General features: G+C 46.1%; 1 protein-coding gene and 5 non-coding genes across 6 annotated transcripts in view; 5 read left to right on the top strand and 1 right to left on the bottom strand.

Moving 5' to 3' along the window:
* Positions 1-7,878, bottom strand: part of DNAJC5B (DnaJ heat shock protein family (Hsp40) member C5 beta) — a 47,409-nt gene extending 39,531 nt beyond the window's left edge. Inside the window, exon 1 of the mRNA XM_075495722.1 lies at positions 7,772-7,878. Coding sequence (XP_075351837.1) covers positions 7,772-7,878 — 107 coding nt within the window. The remainder of the gene's footprint in view (positions 1-7,771) is intronic.
* Positions 49-121, top strand: TRNAA-AGC (transfer RNA alanine (anticodon AGC)). The gene has a single exon. It is a non-coding gene; the product is annotated as a tRNA-Ala (tRNA).
* TRNAY-GUA (transfer RNA tyrosine (anticodon GUA)) lies at positions 1,502-1,590 on the top strand. The gene is given in 2 exon segments: positions 1,502-1,538; positions 1,555-1,590. It is a non-coding gene; the product is annotated as a tRNA-Tyr (tRNA).
* Positions 2,260-2,332, top strand: TRNAA-AGC (transfer RNA alanine (anticodon AGC)). Its single transcript has one exon. It is a non-coding gene; the product is annotated as a tRNA-Ala (tRNA).
* TRNAY-GUA (transfer RNA tyrosine (anticodon GUA)) lies at positions 3,077-3,165 on the top strand. Its single transcript is given in 2 exon segments — positions 3,077-3,113; positions 3,130-3,165. It is a non-coding gene; the product is annotated as a tRNA-Tyr (tRNA).
* TRNAY-GUA (transfer RNA tyrosine (anticodon GUA)) lies at positions 4,948-5,036 on the top strand. Its single transcript is given in 2 exon segments — positions 4,948-4,984; positions 5,001-5,036. It is a non-coding gene; the product is annotated as a tRNA-Tyr (tRNA).
* Positions 7,879-20,255: the final 12,377 nt, after the last annotated feature.

Here is a 20,255-nt window from a genome sequence, read left to right as displayed (position 1 = left end):
GGGTGGGGGCCTGGGAGGGGAGGGGACCTCAGGCAGAGGCCGTGGGCTGGGGAATTAGCTCAAGTGGTAGAGCGCTCGCTTAGCATGCGAGAGGCAGCAGGATCGATGCCTGCATTCTCCAATGCTTTTCACTCCCCTTGCCGGGACACAGGGCCCTCTGCCTGGGGCCCTCTGTTCTCTGGGGGCTGTGGGGAGCTCGCGGTGCACCTGGGCCGCACAGAAAAGGACAGCATCCAGGGCTGCACCAAGGGCAGCCCGGGCCCTGGATCGAGGGATGGGATTTTACTCAGCACCTTTACTCAGCGCTTGACTGATGGCATCTCGAAGAACACGGCCGGCTTCGGGCCTCTGTGTAGAAGACAGACGTTGACCAAGTGCAGTGACCTCGGAACAAGGCCACCGTGACGGTTGGGAGCAGGCGCATTTGCCCCGTGAGGAGATGTCAGTGAATGTGGGCTTGTCCAGAGCCTGGAGAAGAGAGGGCTTTGGGGGAGCTAAGCAGCAGCTTTCCAACGCCTGTCAGGAGATTATTGATTCAACAGGTATAGGCCTTTTACTGTGGTGATTGCCAGAGGCATGAGAAGCAACGGCCCACAACTGAAGCAGGGCGGGTTCAATTTGTTCTCCCCTCACGCCAGGCAGGCAGGAGAAGAAGGGTGCCCCGGAGTGCTCTGCAGTCTCCATGCTTGGAGGCTGGCACGAGCCGACTGGATGAAGCTTTGAGCAAGCTGCTGTGATCCCCAAGCTCAGGCTGCTTGGAGGAGGTTTGAGTAGAGATGTCCTGAGGTCTCATCCAAGCTGATTTCTTTGACTGCTCTGTCATGGAGGCAGAGCTGGGAGGGGGCCCTGCCAGTCCATCAGTAGCTCTGCTGGTGGAGCAGAGGACTGCAGGCTCCCTTGCATGGCTACCCTTACGTCTCGTCCGGGCCCTGAGAGCCCTAATAGGCCTGACTGGCCCTGACCAGCCTCGTGTGGGGCCTCCACCTCCACCCATGGGTCCAGGAGCTGTATGTGTGTTCAGCCCTGCCTAGGCCTTCACTCTCCTTCCGAGCTACATGCTAGGAGTCCTGGTCTCTAGCTCAGCCATGGCCCCGGCCACGGAGATGTCCAGCCGCAGTGACCCTTGATACAGACGCTGACGTGCAGACAGATCTTCTGTCTTGACTTCATCCCTGGCTTGTCAGTCTGGACCTGCCTGGCACTCACTGGACGTGATCGTCACCCTGCCCTATGCAGTGACCTCCTGGCATGCAGTTGTCCCTTCCTCACCATGACGATTGTACGTTCTGCTCTGGACGCTCGCTTGGAGCGAGCCACCACGGGTGGGTCTGCCCTGGTCAGGTGGTGTGGGCCTGAGAGGTTGTGGGCAATGCGGGTGTAAGGCAAGCCTGTGTTTCTTCCTGCTGAGGAGAGTCATGCGGGTATGCGGGAGTGGTGTGAGAGCAGAATGGTTGGATGAGCGTGTGATGGAGGCGGGAGGTGTCAATGCTATCCCATGATTCCTTCGATAGCTCAGCTGGTAGAGCGGAGGACTGTAGGCTCCCTTGCACGGCCATCCTTAGGTCGCTGGTTCAACTCCGGCTCGAAGGAGTGCCCTTTTGGCTCTGGCCCAGACCCTGCGGCACCTTTGTCTCTTAAGCAGGAAAGGTCACGCTGAGGAGGCACTTGTGAGGTCCGATGGGAGCGGTTGAGGCCAAAAAGGCTGCTCGGGACCAATTGGGAAGGCTGCACAAGCTTCAGTCGCAGTCGTGCGGTGCACAGGCAGCTCCACGGCCCCGCTCAAGCCGGTGGGAGTTCAGGCAGGCTACTTGAGTCCAAGGGTCATGGCCAGGCTCAGCATCAATGAGGAACGTGGGCAGGCACAGGCAGAGCTGCAAGCCAGATCCAGCGGTTCTCAGGAAGGTACCGAGGGCAAGAGGCTCAGCTTCAAAGCATCTCCCGTGCCAAGGAGGGCCGGGCCCCTGCTCAGGCTTCTCGTAGCATTTTCATGCAAGGCCACCATTTGCACACGCTCCAAGTTGTTTCTGAGCTCCGACAGCCAAATGCGCGTGGTGGTGGGGCTGCACGCAGGCTCCCAAGTGACTTGACCCTGAGTTCTGGTTTTGTCAGAGGGGTCGCCTCCAGCAGGAAAGTGAGTGGGTGAGTGGGTGGGGGTGTGAGAGCGAGGCCGATGGGAGGCGCAGGCTTTGGGTGCAGGGCATCCTGGGTCAGGGGTGGGTGCCTGGGAGGGGAGGGGACCTCAGGCAGAGGCCGTGGGCTGGGGAATTAGCTCAAGTGGTAGAGCGCTCGCTTAGCATGTGAGAGGCAGCGGGATCGATGCCCGCATTCTCCAATGCTTTTCACTCCCCTTGCCGGGACACAGGGCCCTTTGCCTGGGGCCCGTGTCCTTTGGGGGGCTGTGGGGAGCTCGCAGTGCACCCAGACAGCAAAGGGTAGGACAACATCCTGGGGTTGTTACAAGAGCAGCGTGGGCAGTTTAACAGGGGACCTTCTTTTCTCCCTCTTTGCTTGACAGACGTCAAATGTCATCTCAAGTCCTGTGTCCAGCTGTGAGCTCCCCTGTACAGGAGAGACATGAATGAAGTGGAGGCGCTTCAGTGGAGGGCCACCACGAAGCTCAGGGAATGGAGGGGTTTCTGTGTGAGGATGGGCTGAGGACACTGAGCATGTTCAGCCTGGAGAAAGCGAAGTTCAGAGGCCTTACGCAGGACCTTCCAGCACTTAGGAGGCGGTCAATGAGCAGAGGAAATGCTGTCCTTTTGTCTGGTGCTTGAGCAGAGGGCAAAAGACAGCACAGTGAAATTGGATCAAGATGAATGCAGGTGGATACGGGTAAGCTTTTTTTGGCCCTGAGGAGAGTGCAGCTGTAGAAGATGACGTCCAGGGAGCCTGTGGAGTTCTTCTGTTTGGGGGTCTGCATGATTTGATGGGCTAAAGGGTTGAGCAAGGTGGTGTGATGTTGGAGCTGGGGCTGTTTGAAGCATGGTGTTGGAGTAGAGGCGTCATTCTGCGCTTTGCGTGGAGAAGTGTCGGATGAGTGTGTGATGGGCGAGGTAAGGGGCAGGGCCCCATGATTCCTTCGATAGCTCAGCTGGTAGAGCGGAGGACTGTAGGCTCCCTTGCACGGCCATCCTTAGGTCGCTGGTTCAACTCCGGCTCGAAGGAGTGCCCTTTTGGCTCTGGCCCAGACCCTGCGGCACCTCTGCCTTTTGGCCCTGCCCGGGTGGCTCCCCTTCAAGGGCTGCCCAGCGTTGAACTCTTGCCTAAGGTGGGGAGAAGACCAGCCAAGGCAGTTTCAGGTGAACCCTGGGCAGGGGATGGTGGTCCTGAGCACCGAGGTTGTCAGGGGTCGCCCCCAGCAGGAAGGTGAGTGGGTGAGTGGGTGGGGGTGTGAGAGCGAGGCTGTTGGGAGGCTCAGGCTTTGGGTGCAGGGCATCCTGGGTCAGGGGTGGGTGCCTGGGAGGGGAGGGGACCTCAGGCAGAGGCCGTGGGCTGGGGAATTAGCTCAAGTGGTAGAGCGCTCGCTTAGCATGCGAGAGGCAGCAGGATCGATGCCCGCATTCTCCAATGCTTTTCACTCCCCTTGCCGGGACACAGGGCCCTCTGCCTGGGGCCCTCTGTTCTCTGGGGGCTGTGGGGAGCTCGCGGTGCACCTGGGCCGCACAGAAAAGGACAGCATCCAGGGCTGCACCAAGGGCAGCCCGGGCCCTGGATCGAGGGATGGGATTTTACTCAGCACCTTTACTCAGCGCTTGACTGATGGCATCTCGAAGAACACGGCCGGCTTCGGGCCTCTGTGTAGAAGACAGACGTTGACCAAGTGCAGTGACCTCGGAACAAGGCCACCGTGACGGTTGGGAGCAGGCGCATTTGCCCCGTGAGGAGATGTCAGTGAATGTGGGCTTGTCCAGAGCCTGGAGAAGAGAGGGCTTTGGGGGAGCTAAGCAGCAGCTTTCCAACGCCTGTCAGGAGATTATTGATTCAACAGGTATAGGCCTTTTACTGTGGTGATTGCCAGAGGCATGAGAAGCAACGGCCCACAACTGAAGCAGGGCGGGTTCAATTTGTTCTCCCCTCACGCCAGGCAGGCAGGAGAAGAAGGGTGCCCCGGAGTGCTCTGCAGTCTCCATGCTTGGAGGCTGGCACGAGCCGACTGGATGAAGCTTTGAGCAAGCTGCTGTGATCCCCAAGCTCAGGCTGCTTGGAGGAGGTTTGAGTAGAGATGTCCTGAGGTCTCATCCAAGCTGATTTCTTTGACTGCTCTGTCATGGAGGCAGAGCTGGGAGGGGGCCCTGCCAGTCCATCAGTAGCTCTGCTGGTGGAGCAGAGGACTGCAGGCTCCCTTGCATGGCTACCCTTACGTCTCGTCCGGGCCCTGAGAGCCCTAATAGGCCTGACTGGCCCTGACCAGCCTCGTGTGGGGCCTCCACCTCCACCCATGGGTCCAGGAGCTGTATGTGTGTTCAGCCCTGCCTAGGCCTTCACTCTCCTTCCGAGCTACATGCTAGGAGTCCTGGTCTCTAGCTCAGCCATGGCCCCGGCCACGGAGATGTCCAGCCGCAGTGACCCTTGATACAGACGCTGACGTGCAGACAGATCTTCTGTCTTGACTTCATCCCTGGCTTGTCAGTCTGGACCTGCCTGGCACTCACTGGACGTGATCGTCACCCTGCCCTATGCAGTGACCTCCTGGCATGCAGTTGTCCCTTCCTCACCATGACGATTGTACGTTCTGCTCTGGACGCTCGCTTGGAGCGAGCCACCACGGGTGGGTCTGCCCTGGTCAGGTGGTGTGGGCCTGAGAGGTTGTGGGCAATGCGGGTGTAAGGCAAGCCTGTGTTTCTTCCTGCTGAGGAGAGTCATGCGGGTATGCGGGAGTGGTGTGAGAGCAGAATGGTTGGATGAGCGTGTGATGGAGGCGGGAGGTGTCAATGCTATCCCATGATTCCTTCGATAGCTCAGCTGGTAGAGCGGAGGACTGTAGGCTCCCTTGCACGGCCATCCTTAGGTCGCTGGTTCAACTCCGGCTCGAAGGAGTGCCCTTTTGGCTCTGGCCCAGACCCTGCGGCACCTCTGCCTTTTGGCCCTGCCCGGGTGGCTCCCCTTCAAGGGCTGCCCAGCGTTGAACTCTTGCCTAAGGTGGGGAGAAGACCAGCCAAGGCAGTTTCAGGTGAACCCTGGGCAGGGGATGGTGGTCCTGAGCACCGAGGTTGTCAGGGGTCACCCCCAGCAGGAAGGTGAGTGGGTGAGTGGGTGGGGGTGTGAGAGCGAGGCTGTTGGGAGGCTCAGGCTTTGGGTGCAGGGCATCCTGGGTCAGGGGTGGGTGCCTGGGAGGGGAGGGGACCTCAGGCAGAGGCCGTGGGCTGGGGAATTAGCTCAAGTGGTAGAGCGCTTGCTTCGCATGTGAGAGGCAGCGGGATTAATGCCCTCATTCTCCAACTTTTTTCTTTCCCCTTGCCTGGATATAGTGCCCTTTGCCTGGGGCCCAACCTCGTCATGTGCGCAGTGGATGAGAGCATTCAGGGCTGTATCAGAAGTAGCACAGGGCATTGGCATAAGCATAGGTAAGTGATTAGCCTTCTTTTTTGGCAGTCAGTAAATGGTATTCAGGGTACTGCATTCATTTACTCACAAAATTCTAAATCTCCAATGTGTACTCACTCACAGAGATGTTGATGTACTTATTTTTTTGTAACTAGTCTGTCAGATTGGATCTTTTCAAAGTTCTGAAGAAAATATAAGAAATACCATATCCATCTGCATATTCCTTCACTGTCAGACTGGAAAGCAGAAGGCAAAGTACAATTTAAGTTATTATGCCAAAAAAGTTTCTAAAGATTTTTTTGTAGGGTAGTGAACATAAACAGGTCTCCTTTGAAATTCTGCTGCTTAGAAGCCTATTAGCTTTACTCCTTGATAAATTAGACTGTGCTAAACTCCAAATAAAAGCACAGAGAGGTACCTCTGTCATGTTTATTAAAAAGTAAATTTTGCCCTGGGCTGTGGTAGTATGATTAATACTGACTTAATTAATAGTGGCAGGAAACTCAGAATCAGGTATTGCTGGTTTTATACCTTGTACTAAAGAATACCACTTCAGCAGCAGATTTTTGGATTAGCATAAATTAAAAGATAATTAAAGCAAATCTATGAGACTGACTCATCATTTTATCTTGCAAATATTTACAGCTACTCCATTAAAAGTGAATCCCTCTGACATTTCCACTTTAGTCAGAAGCAGCCTTTTTTTTGCTGTAATTACTAATAAAGATGGATAAAGCACCACTGTCAGTTTTACCATAGATCACTGTGTAAATCATCCTTCTTCATGTTCAGCATTAAATATAGTTAATTCCATTCTACATTCTTCCATGACAACTCTCTCCTTTGGGGATTAACGAAGGCCTCCTTTTCATAAATTTAAATGTAAAAGCAACAGAAAAACATGAGGTTTGATACAGAAGATGGTTTCTGCAGCCAGGCTATACTACAGGGACACAGAAGGTGCAAGTCATGAGTGAATTTGATACTGTAGTAAGTTTATCCCCCAGTGGTACAGTTATGCAAGACAACAGAATCATGAGATGTCAATAGTTTTCTTTCCATTGTGTGAAGAGTTTGAACATTCACTACTTCTCCCACCTCCATTGATTATATGCCTTTAGGAACAGAAAGCAGGAGAGATGCAATTTGTTCAAAAACACAGAGGACAGAGTCCCAGCAAAATTCAGACTAAACAATGATGCAGGTAGATCTATTTCATAACCTCTTTTTCACTTCAAATATATTCTTGCATTTTATAGGAAAAGCAAGCTGTGCTAAAGTTTGACTGGTAATACAGTGCAACCAACAACACCCAGAATGATGCTGTAATAAAAGTTTTACTATATTTATTAAACCTGCAAGTACATGTCTGGCATATTTCCATGTCAAGAACATCTATTTCACTCATGACATTTAAAGTTCTTTCTCTTTTTAATAGCAGCAGAACAGATTTAAGAGCAAAAAGGCCCATAAAATCTTCTAGTCTTACTTCTAGGTCTTGTTTTCAACAGTAAAATACTTTTCACCGTTTTGATAACTCGTGTTTGAGTAAAACTTACCTTAAAGTCCTCTCTTCTTTTTCAATAGAGAACATACCATTTCCTGTGCCAGTATGTTTCAGTGGTTGGTTACACTCACTGTTAAAACCATGTACCTCTCTTTCAGCTCATATTGCTTTTTGCAGATTCCAAGCACTGGTTTTGGTTATGCCTGCCTTCATAAAGTGAAGAACCTTCTCACACCTAGCATTTTTCCCCTTCAAAGACATGACACACTATAACCAAACAATCTATTATTTGTCTTCTTTATGATAAGATAAACTGATGGAACTCCTTATGTCTCTTACTCTAGTTCTTGAATCGTTATTATAGCACTTTTCTGCATTGGCTTTACTTTTCAACATACTTCAGGATAAGTTGTTAACACAAGGACTGGGTGCAGTATTCAAAGACTGCACTTCACAAGCATAGTCTGCGTTATTTTACCCTAACAGTCTGACCTCTCATTCAGCTAGATTATAACATTTTAGATGAAGCACACAGTTTGCTTGTGGGATGAAATCAATAGGTTCACATTGCATCATCTCTGATTCTTTTCAGGCTTATGGTGCAAAAAAAATTTGTAACAATGAATGTCTACAGTGCAGGTAACCTAGAAGGTTTTACCATAATAATCATGCCAGACACACAAGTATTTTTAGACATGTTGCAAAGCACATTTGACATACCTGTAGGACTTCTTAATCTCATCATGTGTTGCTCCCTTCTCTAGGGCCAGGATTTCATATAACGCTTCCCCTGATGTTGACAAAGCACGTTGCCTTTGTTCAGCCATGTTAGCAGTGCATTACCAAAGCTGCTAATGTAGAATAGAATTTAAAATAGCAGGGACTGCAAGTATATATGGATAATATTTCTTGTTGTTCATTTTAACAGATTTTAATCAGGTAGTAAAAGGTTAAAAATACATGAAAGTGAAGCTAGAATAAAATCTCCTCTAAATTATCCTCCATCCCTTAAGATATTTTTAAATTATTTGAGAAAATGGAAAAGCAAAAAACAAAGAACAGAAGCTCTTATGTTAGGTATCACTGTTCATATTGAAGGCTTGATGTTGCTTTCACTGAAATGAATGGCTAAATTTCCTGCAGCATTAATGCCTGCACATAGTATTTCCACCTAGTTTTCATTTGTGTTTGTTTACATCTACCTTTTCTAAGTCTTAGAAGAATAATTCTACTATTTGTTAAGGCTATTGGCTTCTTGCAGTGGGGTAAGAGCTTTGTACCTCCAAGTATAACCTAATGCAACACAGCGGCAAATTTTTGCTTTCTCAAGAGAAGGACTCGGATTCAGCCTAACCAATTTTAGGTGCCTAATTTGACTAGATACCAAGAATTGACCTCAGTATTACAAAAGTAACTGTTTATTGCAAACTTATGCATGAGAAATACTGATGTCAATCAGGGTCCTATCTTATTTGAGGTACAAGACTTTGGGCTGAATTCATGAGCTTGTGATAAATTTAACAAGGTGCTCTTACAGTATAGTGCAAATAAAGGCTAAGCATAAGCTGACAGATTTAGTCCACTTAAGATCTATCGTTCATTCCTCCATGCATCACAGAGACAAAGCAGACAAACAAGTGATTGTCCACTGAATGGCTCTACTACCTCCTTACAGTTCATAGTTCATCCTTCTGGATTTGAAGAACCAAACATTTTTAAACCAGATCTAGCTAATGCTAGGCAATGACATGAAGAAACGCATATAAACAATAATTTAAAACACCAGGTACAGATACCTATCATTCATAAGAGGAAGCTGCAGCTCTTTGATGGCAGACTTGCCACAACAAAACACTCACCACAACCTCTTTATTTCTTTGTATGTTGCACCCTTCTCCAAATGTTGAGAAGTGATCACAGAAAAAGCCTAAAAGTGAGCTGTAACCCCAGCCATAAGAAAAATTTCTGAGAACCTGTTTTGCTAGATAAGACTACCCACTCTGCTATTTCACCCTTCTCATTGCTGAGCTAGAAACACTATCTTGCGATTATTCATATATTATTTACTAGGCCACATTTTGGTTCAGAACCAGCCATGTAACACTTTTAAGCTCTTCGGCTTTGTTCAGTACCAAAAAGAAAATCTAATACCATGTAAGTACACACAGAAATATAATAAACTGAGTAATTCTGGCACATAGTATCTGATTTACTAAAAGACCTAAATTTATTCATATTTACTTTGATATTTTCTTTCTCTTAATAAGCTAACATACAATTTGGGGGTCTCGTGATCTGATGAAAAAAGGTTCCTTTCTACTTTTAAGTGTCGTACACAAACCATCAACTAAATGGACTGATCTTTTGTTTTTAAAGTAACAGTTAAGAATGAAATTATATATGAGCATATAGATATTACTTTATCACCTGCAGTAGTTACAATGCTACTTGTTAACAATGGTATGTCCAGAGCATATTTAACATAATCCTGGGATCTATCCTGACCATGCTAGAATCATGCAAGGCACATCAAGCCTGGTAATGCACAAAATAATGGTAGGCAACCGTGTGAAATCACAGATAGACAGCATTATTTTAAAATTCCGTTACAGAATGCTGATTAGCTACATGGCAACCCTGAAGCATAAAACAAAATTAGAGTTATGATGGATTTTATTCTGAAGAACTAAAAAATCATGTAATTTGTACTTTCTAATAAAAGAATTTTAATAACCCAGTCAGCTATGGAAATTTAAACTCACTAGCTTATTCAGTCTTTTAGTGATTAATCCCCTTGAAGGTCTAACTGCTTAAAGTTATTTCTTACTTATTTAAAGCATTCCTATAAAATACTAAAAGCACAATGAGAACACGTTTCTAGAAAAAAGTTATGCTCTGTTTATTAAGGAAGATATAACAGTTACAATTTTAATACTAGATCCTTTCTGATGGCTGAAATTACATTAGAATTCTGTTTTCAAGCTATGTGTTTTTGTTCCAGTGGAACAGAGACAAGGAAATATTGTTTATTTCCTTGACCAACAATAAAATATATTAAAAGACAATCCAAATTCTGACAACAATTCCACATCTCCTAGGAGGATGGGACCTCAGTTAACTTCAACATTTTCTGTGCAAATTTTATACTATCCAGGATGAACTATCTTATACAGAAGTTGTAATAATATGCCTTTTTTCTACCATACCCATAATTCATTTGGATTTGCACTGAAAAATAAGGCAAGGTGATTCAAATAACATACCTGCTTCAAAAAGTGATGGAACACAGTCTGGCATGTATAAACTCACAACATTATCCGCTCAATATCTTGATGTCTTTATGACAATATAATCCAAAAGGAAAGGAGCAAGTGCCACCAGAAGCCCCGTTCCACGGAAAGTGGCTGCTGCTGCTTTTCATCCTTCACAATCAAGGTTAAACAGGTCAGTGGAGTCTGATTACTCTTTTTGTTTGTTTGCTCAGTATCCAATTGGTTATCTCTCAGGAAGACCTACGAAAGAACGAATAAAACATTCATGAGCCTAAAGGCTGATATATCTGAGAGTTAATGACACCAAAAAATATGGGACATCAGTGTACTTACTTAGTTGTTCTGTGCTTTACTCTTGACAGAGTCTTGAGTTTGTCTTTTTTTTGTGCACACAAATGTATTAAATTTGTTTAAAGATACAACAGTTTTGCTCTAAAGTTCACTTCTCTGAGACCAGCCATGGCTTAGGCTTACTATATAGTCTCTTCCAGAACAAGATTAAGTGAAGAAGACCCTTTAGGACTCCTGAGTTCTTGTAAAATTTTATATCAAAACAGAAGATGTACTTCTCTTACTCTGATGGAGCTACTCCTCTAACGTATACCATTAAAAAGCCTGGAGAACCATTCCTTTCCATTTGGAATAGGGAAGACTGTAAATGCCAGAGACTTAAAAAAAAAAAATTGACCTTGGGACATCATCCTTGGAACCAAATAGTTCATCCTTCAAACTCATAAAGTTCATCTCCCAAATCACCCAGTTCCAAATGATATGTTTTTGTGGTGCATTGACCTTGGCCAGCTGCCAGACCCCCACCCAGCCACTTACTCACTCCTCCTCCTCAGCAGGACAAGGGGAGAAAATAAGATGAAAATCTTGTTGATCAAGACAAAGATATGGAGATCACTTACCAATTACTGTCACGGGCAAAACAGACTCAGCTTGGGGAAAATTAATTTAATTTGTTGCCAATTAAAATAGATTTGGATGGTCAGAAACAAAGGCAAAAATTAAAACAATGCCTTCCCCTCACCACCCTGTTCCTAGGCTTAACTTCACTCCTTCATTCCTGTCTCCTCTACCCCCCACCCCTGAGCGGTGCAGGGCGGACAGGGAATGGGGGGTTGCAGTGAGTTCATAACAGGTTGTGGTGGGTTGACCCTGGCTGGAGGCCAGGTGCCCACTAAAGCTGCTCTATCACTCCCCTCCTCAGCTAGACAGGGGAGAGAAAATATAACGAAAGGCTCGTGGTCGAGATAAGGGTAGGGAGAGATAATTCACCAATTACTGTCACAGGCAAAACAGACTCGACTTGGGGAAATTAGTTTAATTTATTACCAATCAAAATCAGAGTAGGATAATGAAAAAAACCCTAAATCTTAAAACACCTTCCCCCCACCCCTCCCTTCTTCCCAGGCTTGACTTTATTCTCAAGTTCTCTACCTCCTCCCCTCCAGCAGCACACAGGGATGGGGCATGGGGGTTGTGGCCAGTTCATCACACGTTGTCTCTGCCGCTCCTTCCTCCTCAGGGGAAGGACTCCTCACACTCTTCCCCTGCTCCAGCGTGGGGTCCCTCCATGGGAGACAGCTCTCCGCAAACTTCTCCAACGTGAGTCCTTCCCACGGGCTGCAGTTCTTCATGGACTGCTCCAACATGGGTCCCTTCCACGGGGTGCAGTCCTTCAGGAACAGACTGCTCCAGCATCGGTCCCCCAAGGGGTCACAAGTCCTGCCAGCAAACCTGCTCCAGCATGGGCTCCTCTCTCCATGGGGCCACAGGTCCTGCCAGGAGCCTGCTCCAGCATGGGCTTCCCATGGGGTCACAGCCTCCTTTGGGCATCCACCTGCTCTGGCATGGGGTCCTCCATGGGCTGCAGGTGGATATCTGCTCTACTGTTAACCTCCATGGGCTGCAGGTGGATATCTGCTCCACCATGGACCTCCATGGGCTGCAGGTGGGTATCTGCTCCACCGTGGACCTCCATGGGCTGCAGGGGGACAGCCTGCCTCACCATGGCCTTCACCAGGGGCTGCAGGGGAATCTCTGCTCCGGCGCCTAGAGCACCCCCTCCCCCTCCTCCTTCACTGACCTTGGTGTCTGCAGGGCTGTTCCTCTCACATATTCTCACTCCTCTCCCCAGCTGCAGTTTCTGTTGCACAGGTTTTTTCCCCCTTCTTAAATACGTTATCCCAGAGGCGCTACCACTGTCACTGATGGGCTTGGCCTTGGCCAGCAGCGGGTCTGTCTTGGAGCCGGCTGGCATTGGCTCTGTCGGACATAGGGGAAGCTCCTAGCAGCTTCTCACAGAAGCCACCCCTGTAGCCCTCCCGCTACCAAAACATTGCCACGCAAACCCCATACACAGCTCCTCTCTGCTGCTCATTCCTCCTCACACTTTTCCCTTGCTCCAGTGTGGGTCCTTCCTGCAGGCTGCAGTCCTTCACGAACTGCTCCAGTGTGAGTCCTCCACAGGCCACAGTTCCTGCCAGGAGAACCTGCTCCTGGCATGGGCTCCTCTCCATGGACGGCAGTTCCTTCAGGAAATATCTGCCTTCTCTGGCATGGAGTGGATGGGCTGCTCTGTGGGTATCTGCTCTGATGTGGGCCTCTCCACGGCCTGCAGCGAAATACCTGCTCCACCGTGGCCCTCAGGGGCTGCAGGGGTACCTCTGCTCCAGCGCCTGCAGCACCCCTTCCTCCTCCTTCTTCTCTGACCTTGGTGTTCAGAGGGCTGTTTCTCACACTTTTTTTCCCTCGCTCCTCACCGCCGTGCAGTTTTGCTCTTTCTTAAATACGTGTTCCCAGAGGTGCCGCCAGCTTGGCCGATGGGCTCAGCCGTGTCCTGCAGTGGGTCTGTTGTGGAGCTGGCTGTATCCAGCCTGGGACAGCCCCTAACCTCCTTCCGCAGGGCCCCCCTCTGCAGCCCCGCTACCTAAACCTTGCCACAGACATCCAGTACAGTTTTACACAGACTGCAGTCCTGCAAACCGATTCATGGAGCCCCATAACCCAGGTAAAGTCTGCTTCAGCAAGAGGCAGCGAGTTTGTGCTTGGATTCTACTGCAAGACTGCAACAATAAATCAGTAAATTTTTAAAAACCCAGCTTAATCAATTATGTTCACATGAAAACACTATTTACGAAAAAGGAAGCAAACAGTGTGACAGCTGATGGAAAAAAATAAAGCGGATGCTTTTTAATGTGAAGCATGTGATTTGAACATTTCTCTTGTTCTTAGGTATATTCTTTAATTTCAAACATTCCCTCAAATTTCAGCTTTGGATGAGGATAAAGCAAGGCACATTTCAACCTAAAATGTGAGTGTTTTTCATAGTTATGAGAAGTCAAAATAGCATAGTCAAAATATCTTTTCCAGGACATTAACAACAGAGCAGGTACAGCTAATTCTGATACGTTGTATGAACACAATAAACCGGATTATTCAATCAACTTGCTTGATCTCAATCTTTGAAATGACTTTATCATTCTTGCAAAACAAACAAACAAACAAACAAAGTACATGTTTTAATGGTAAGAAGAAATTAAGGCGAAAAAAAATAAAAGGAAGAAAATAAAATCACTTTGAGGTTACCCAAGTCCTCTGTACTTATAAACATCCTATTATCAAGAAAAACATCACTCACTGTTCTGCAATCTTTTCACATACCTAGACCTGCAGTTCTGTGTGAATACAGCTCCCTCTGGTGTGTTGCGCTAACACTGCTCTGTAACCTATATTGCTTTTCTTATAAGCATTTTTGTTTTGTTTGAAGGAAATGAACACAATCTCTGCAAACCTATTTCTTTTCCTTTGGGGATTCTACATCCTAAGCACATCCTAATGAATCTTTAAAAGACCCAAACTTTAATTAATTGTCATAACTCTTTCGTCAGATCAGCTATGTAATTTAGAAGAATAAAACATATAATTTAATACCTCTTCACTCTTCTCATTTTTTTTTTGTATCGTAACATCTAATAGTGCATCACAACACCACTGTGGCAGGCAATGCAAAACTAAAAGACAGTCCTAGTCCCAAAGGACCTTATATCTAAAAAGTCTTACCCTTTACATTTCATTTATATGTTGCATGCATTTCAAAACAGACAAATCAGAACATGTCTGGAAAGGTAAAGCTGCATATGAGCCTATAAAAATTTGAAACATGGCCCAGACGGAGCAGGAGGTCCGGGGTTGCTTCAGAAGCCTCCAGTTGCACACAACTAGAGCTAAGGGTTGAAGAACTCTGAGTCACTCTGGTCCTTCCTCCCACCACTCCCTACTTTTCCTGGCTCATAGCAAGTTCAGGAACTAAGAGCCTGGAGCTGAAAGACTGGTAGGTACACATACATGCATGAAAGGACTGGCATCATTGCTCAACAGTGGTGTGAATTTTTAGCTTCCAAGGCAAGGAAAGACAGTTTTTAAAAGCTGAACTGTTTTCTTAGTTTGTTGAATCTGGCGGTGTTAATACTGACATCATCAAAGCATGTAGGAGATAGAAGTGGTCAGATAGAGCATTCCTGATCTTCACGGAGAACCTACAGCTTCTCTGACTCTTTCTTCCAGGGACAGGGAAAGAAAATCTCTGATTTTAGTCAGAGGAATTTGGGGAGTGAAATAAATTATCTTGCTGACGTGCTTTAGTAAAGTCAGCAGGTTAAGGGAGGTGATCCTTCCCCTCTACTCAGCACTGGTGAGGCCACACCTGGAGTACTGTGTCCAGGTCTGGGCTCCCCAGTGTGAGAAAGACATGGACATACTGGAGAGAGTCCAGAGAAGGGCCACAAAGATGATGAAGGCACTGGAGCATCTCCCCTATGAGCAAAGGCTGAGAAAGCTGGCCCTGTTGAGCCTGGAGCTGAACAGGGGGCTCCGGGGGGGAGGATCTCATCCATGTATATAAATACCTGAAGGGAGGGTGCAAAGAGGACAGGGCCAGGCTCTTTTCAGTGGTGCCCAGTGCCAGGACCAGGGGCAATGGGCACAAACTGAAACACAGGAGGTTCCCTCTGAATATCAGGAAACACTTTTTCCCTGTGAGGGTGACCGAGCACTGGCACAGGTTGCCCAGAGAAGTGTCCTGGTTTTGGCTGGGACAGTGTTAATTTTCTTCCTAGTAGCTGGTATAGTGCTGTGTTTTGGATTTAGTATGAGAATAATGTTGATAACACACTGATGTTTTAGTTGTTGCTAAGCAGTGCTTATACTAGTCAAGGGCTTCTCAGCTTCCCATGCTCTGCCAGGGGCACAAGAAGCTGGGAGGGGGCACAGCCAGGACAGCTGACCCCAGCTGGCCCAAGGGCTATTCCATACCGTATGGCGTCATGCTCAGTATAGAAACCGGGGGGAGTTGGCAGGGGGGCAGCGATCGCTGCTCAGGGACTGGCTAGGCATCAGTCGGCGGGTGGTGAGCAATTGCATTGTACATCACTTGTTTTCTACATTCTTTTATCATTATTACTATTATTATTATTTTCTCTTCCTCTGCTGTCCCATTAAACTGTCTTTATCTCAACCCACAGGTTTGGGTTTTTTTTTCCGATTCTCTCCCCCATCCCACTGGGGTGGAGGGGGGAGAGGGCGAGCGAGCGGCTGCGTGGTGCTTAGTTGCTGACTGGGTTTAAACCACGACAGAGGTTGTGGAGTTGCCATCCTTGGAGATCTTCAAAAGCCGCCTGAACATGGTCCAGGGCAACTGGCTCTAGGTGGCCCTGCCTTCTTTCCCCAGAACTTCCCTAGTGTGATTACTATCATCACCAATTTCTGTGCCTTGTTCTGCCAAAAAGGTGGTAAGAACATTAGCAAGGATGTTGGAATTTATACTGGTGACTGCCCAGAAGTGACAAGAGAAAGAAGGCAGATGAGGAGACTGAAACAAGAGCTCTTGCTAGTTGATGACTTTTCACAGGTGAATAAATGGCAGTCTGAAAAAAAAAGACACAAAACAAGTACAGCATGAGGATATGAGTGAAGTACAGTAGGCTGATGAGATGAGGGAACATGTACACTGAGAAAGGGTGTATACACTGGTAGTATGTACTGTTTTTTCACTCTTTGGGCAGGATCTACCTTTTGTTTTATTTTTGAATAGTGTGCTATGGTGATGTCAACATTAATAACACCCAACTGAGCAAGCTAATCAAAGGGCAAAAGACTGAGCAAGTGGAAAAGGATGCTTCTGCCAAGGTGTGCTGGGCCTCTGGCTCAGGCACAGGGACTGATTTTTGTTAACAAGGGAAGAGTACTTCTGAGGTAGCTATGTCCCAAAATGTTCATGTCACTTCTTTTTAGCCAGTTCTGCTTCACATGCTCCTGGACATCTAGAGCCCTGCCTGAACTGTATTGCATGCTACCTGTTAGACAGTCAACCAATCTCCTAAAGAAGAGAGGATTAGTTTAAGGTCCTTTCTTCAGAGCGAGCCTTTTAAGATCTCAGATGAGCCCAACGATTCTACAGCAAGAAATTACATTCATCTTGCCATATTTCTCTGTTCCAGAATAGGTAGTGTCATTATGGCTTCAAAAGTAATAACAGAATTGATTTAAATAATATGATTGCATTGCATCCATTTTTAAATACATATAACTATATTGGAAGGAAGGTATTCCATCTGGTAACCCATCTGCAACTCCATCTATACAAGAAGTAAGTATTCATAAGAGAACATTCATATATTTGAATCCTCTGAACATATTGTGACCTTCTGTTACTATTCACATAAAATATCTCAATTTAAATATATGTTGGGTTTTTAATATCTTTCAACAACTTCAGTATTGGAAAAAAGTAACAAACTCAAGAAGCATGAACCTTAAATGAACAGTCTGTTACATATCCAAATTGCTCATGCCTTTACGTGGTCAGTTTGACATAGAGAAGCAATCCAGAACTGTAACTTTCTACCTCATTCCAGTAATTCTAGTTCAAAGGCTTGGTGGACTACCTAAGTTATATGCATATAAACATTTTTTTCCCTAAAAATTAAATTAGAGGCTTAAAAATGAAGTTTTAAGTAATAGTAATATACTTAGTTTTTTCAACAAGATACTCAGTGGAACACAGGGAATTTTATTTTCATCTGCACTTTAGGAGAAAGTTCCGTCTACCCTCCCTAATTTAAAGTGGGTCATGGAGGTAGCCATAACTAAGACATAAATCATCATAATCTCTCTGGCTTCAATTTAAATTTCTTTCTGAAAAGCAAAGGATAGGAAGTCCCTAGTTTATATAGCTTTGACAACTCAGAGCTGACTTATCTAGGACTTCAAGTAAAAGTGAAGTAAGAGAGTCCACTAAGTCCTTATTTAGGCAGTGCCTTGGTAATTTATTTTGCAAACAGCTGTAGCACTTTAAGGCATTATTCCACCACTTCTTATTGTAAATTAACAAACCCATAGTTTTGATAGCAGAGTTATTAATTTTAGCACAGCCTAATCAGCTACAGCTAAGAATCAGTAAGATTAGCTTGGACAGTATAAATGAGTGCTTTGAACTATTTTTAAGCTTACTTTACCAGAAACAGATTAGCAGTGGCAGTACCACACCTTCTCAGGACCTGCTCCTGGGAATCAACAGCTGCTTTCAGTCCTCCCCACCAGGTACAACCTTTCTCCAGTACTTAACAGTTCTCTCCACTTGTTCCTCCTTCACACAGTTTTCTTAAACCAGTCTTTGATACTTCCTGCAGTCTTTGTCTAAGCAAGCTCTTTCCTGAAATCCCCAACATAGTCCTCAGTTCCATCCTGCACCAACCTCCTAACTATTCTCTCCCAAATTCCTACAAGCTGGCTCCTTACCAAAACTGTCCCCAGGAGGGAGGGGATGCAGCAGGGGAGATGGCAGTCAGTAGCCATTTCTTTTTAAAGCTTCATTAATCCTCACATAAGATTTATTACCCTGTCTTAGAAATGCTCACTTAATTGATGGCTGAGAAAGGTAAACTCTTTCTAAAGTGCTGATGAGTAACTGTCTTAACTTATCCGGCTATCTAGATCCAGATAGGAATGTCTGTCCAGCTGTTGAGTTAAAAATCAAAGAATTAAAGCAATATGCAAAATAGAGCAATTACAGATTAATGGATGAGAAGACAGAAGCCTCAGATGATACATTTGTTTTTTCTGAATGTCACTTATTGGGAGAAAGTAAAAATTCCTGAAAATGTATTTAATTAGAATAAATATTTCACCAATAAAGTAAAGAAGCAAAAACATGAATATGAATGCTATTCTCCACATAGTAGGCGTAGAAAAAGCCACTGGAAACATTTCCCAATAATTCAGCAGACTAACATTTCAGTAAATTAGTAGCTTCATTGTTAACCATTTATCACAACTGTTCTTAGGTCGTCATCCCCCCCCTTATTACAACAAGACCTTTCAGCTAGAAAATACTCAGAGCTGAAACTCGAAGTCTGAACCTGTGGGCTTACAGTTGGCTCAAGTCAGTCTGAGGGCTGCCAGCAAAGGAGCGGTCCAAACTTTCACTGATTTTCTTTCTTTTTTTTTTTCTTAGTTTTCAGTTAAATCAACTTGCTAGTCTGACTCACTCCATGACTGACTTCATTACTAGAGCTGATGCAATGGAAGTGGTGACATCACACCTTTTCAGCAGCAGTAAAGTCTTACATTGTCTTCAGCTCACCACAAAACTGCACCTTAAAAAGTACATAGGGGCCAGAATACCATACAAGTGTGAAGCACAAGTAAATTCTATGGAAAATAGCACGAATTAGAAGAATTAAGACTCCTCTGGACTAGTCTGTGGCTATAGGACAGGCCAATGTTTGACAGCCTATTAAATATTTTGGAGGCTTCTGCTGCCAGCTTTACAGTGCCATGGGTGCATGACACAATGTGCTGTTCCTGTTGAAATGCCCTCTGCCAATTCAATTTGTTCAAACAAAACTTTGCCAGGTTAACTTTGCCCCGGCGGGATGACTGCTACAACAGGCACCGGTTGCCCACACAGCCCTAACCCTCTGTGGTTCCAGCACTACGTGTTCCTCTGCAACCAGGATAAAAGCAGACAGGCAGCGTAAAATCCTCACGAAGCGCTCTGCTAATTTGACAAAAATGTAATCATGTGCCCACACCTGATCCAGATCAAATTTGTACTGCTGGGTGATGTGGCATGGCCCAGAGCCAGCGGTAATGATTGTGGAACCACAGCGCTCGGCTAAGGCTTCTCCTGCAGATGAATTACCCGTACAGCAGACTGTAAATACAGCATGTGGCCTATCACTGTGGAAACAGCTTGTGCAGGCTCTCCAGGACGTGCCCCGATCCGCACAAAAGAGACATAGTGTAACCCCTTGCCAAACCACCTTTCTTTCTACCCTTAGAGGGAGGGTGCTGGGTTAGCCTCTGACTGAGAGCATTAAGTAGGGGAGGGGAAAAAAAAAAAGGAAATTACATGTCTGAGGTTTTTCTTTTGGGCAAGTCTCTTATAAAAATAAAGGAGCGTGCAAATGTCTTTGTTTCCCTGCCAACTTTTATAAGAACTAATTAAGACCACGGAGAGCTTCATTTTCCTGTTTATTTCATACCGAGAACAGCTAAGGAATTTAACCTATTGATGATTTTGCAGCTGCCTGCTTTAATTTGCTTATGATTGAGAAACAAAAAGTTAGTGTAACAGCAATGAGTTGCCAAAGCCATGGAGCGGTCACTGGTGCGTGATCCAGCTGTGTGACCAACCTTCAGTTAGGCAGCTGTGACAACAGAGCGCGGGCTGTCCTTTGGAGCAAGAAACCGGTATTAAAATTATGGCCGCCGCTTAGTAGTTGCTTATTTCCAAGTCGGCTGATTTGTCCATATTAAGGTCAATATAATTGTAAAGGTATAGAGTGCTGGCATTTATTCCCTGCTAAAGAACATCATGCACTTTTCAACTTTATGATTTATCTATTGATTGCAATAAAAAATTC

Source organism: Mycteria americana, chromosome 2, assembly GCF_035582795.1.
Source record: "Mycteria americana isolate JAX WOST 10 ecotype Jacksonville Zoo and Gardens chromosome 2, USCA_MyAme_1.0, whole genome shotgun sequence".
Classification (NCBI taxonomy): domain Eukaryota; kingdom Metazoa; phylum Chordata; class Aves; order Ciconiiformes; family Ciconiidae; genus Mycteria; species Mycteria americana.
The sequence above is the reverse complement of the archived record's forward strand: the minus strand, read 5'-3'. Positions and strand labels throughout refer to the sequence as shown.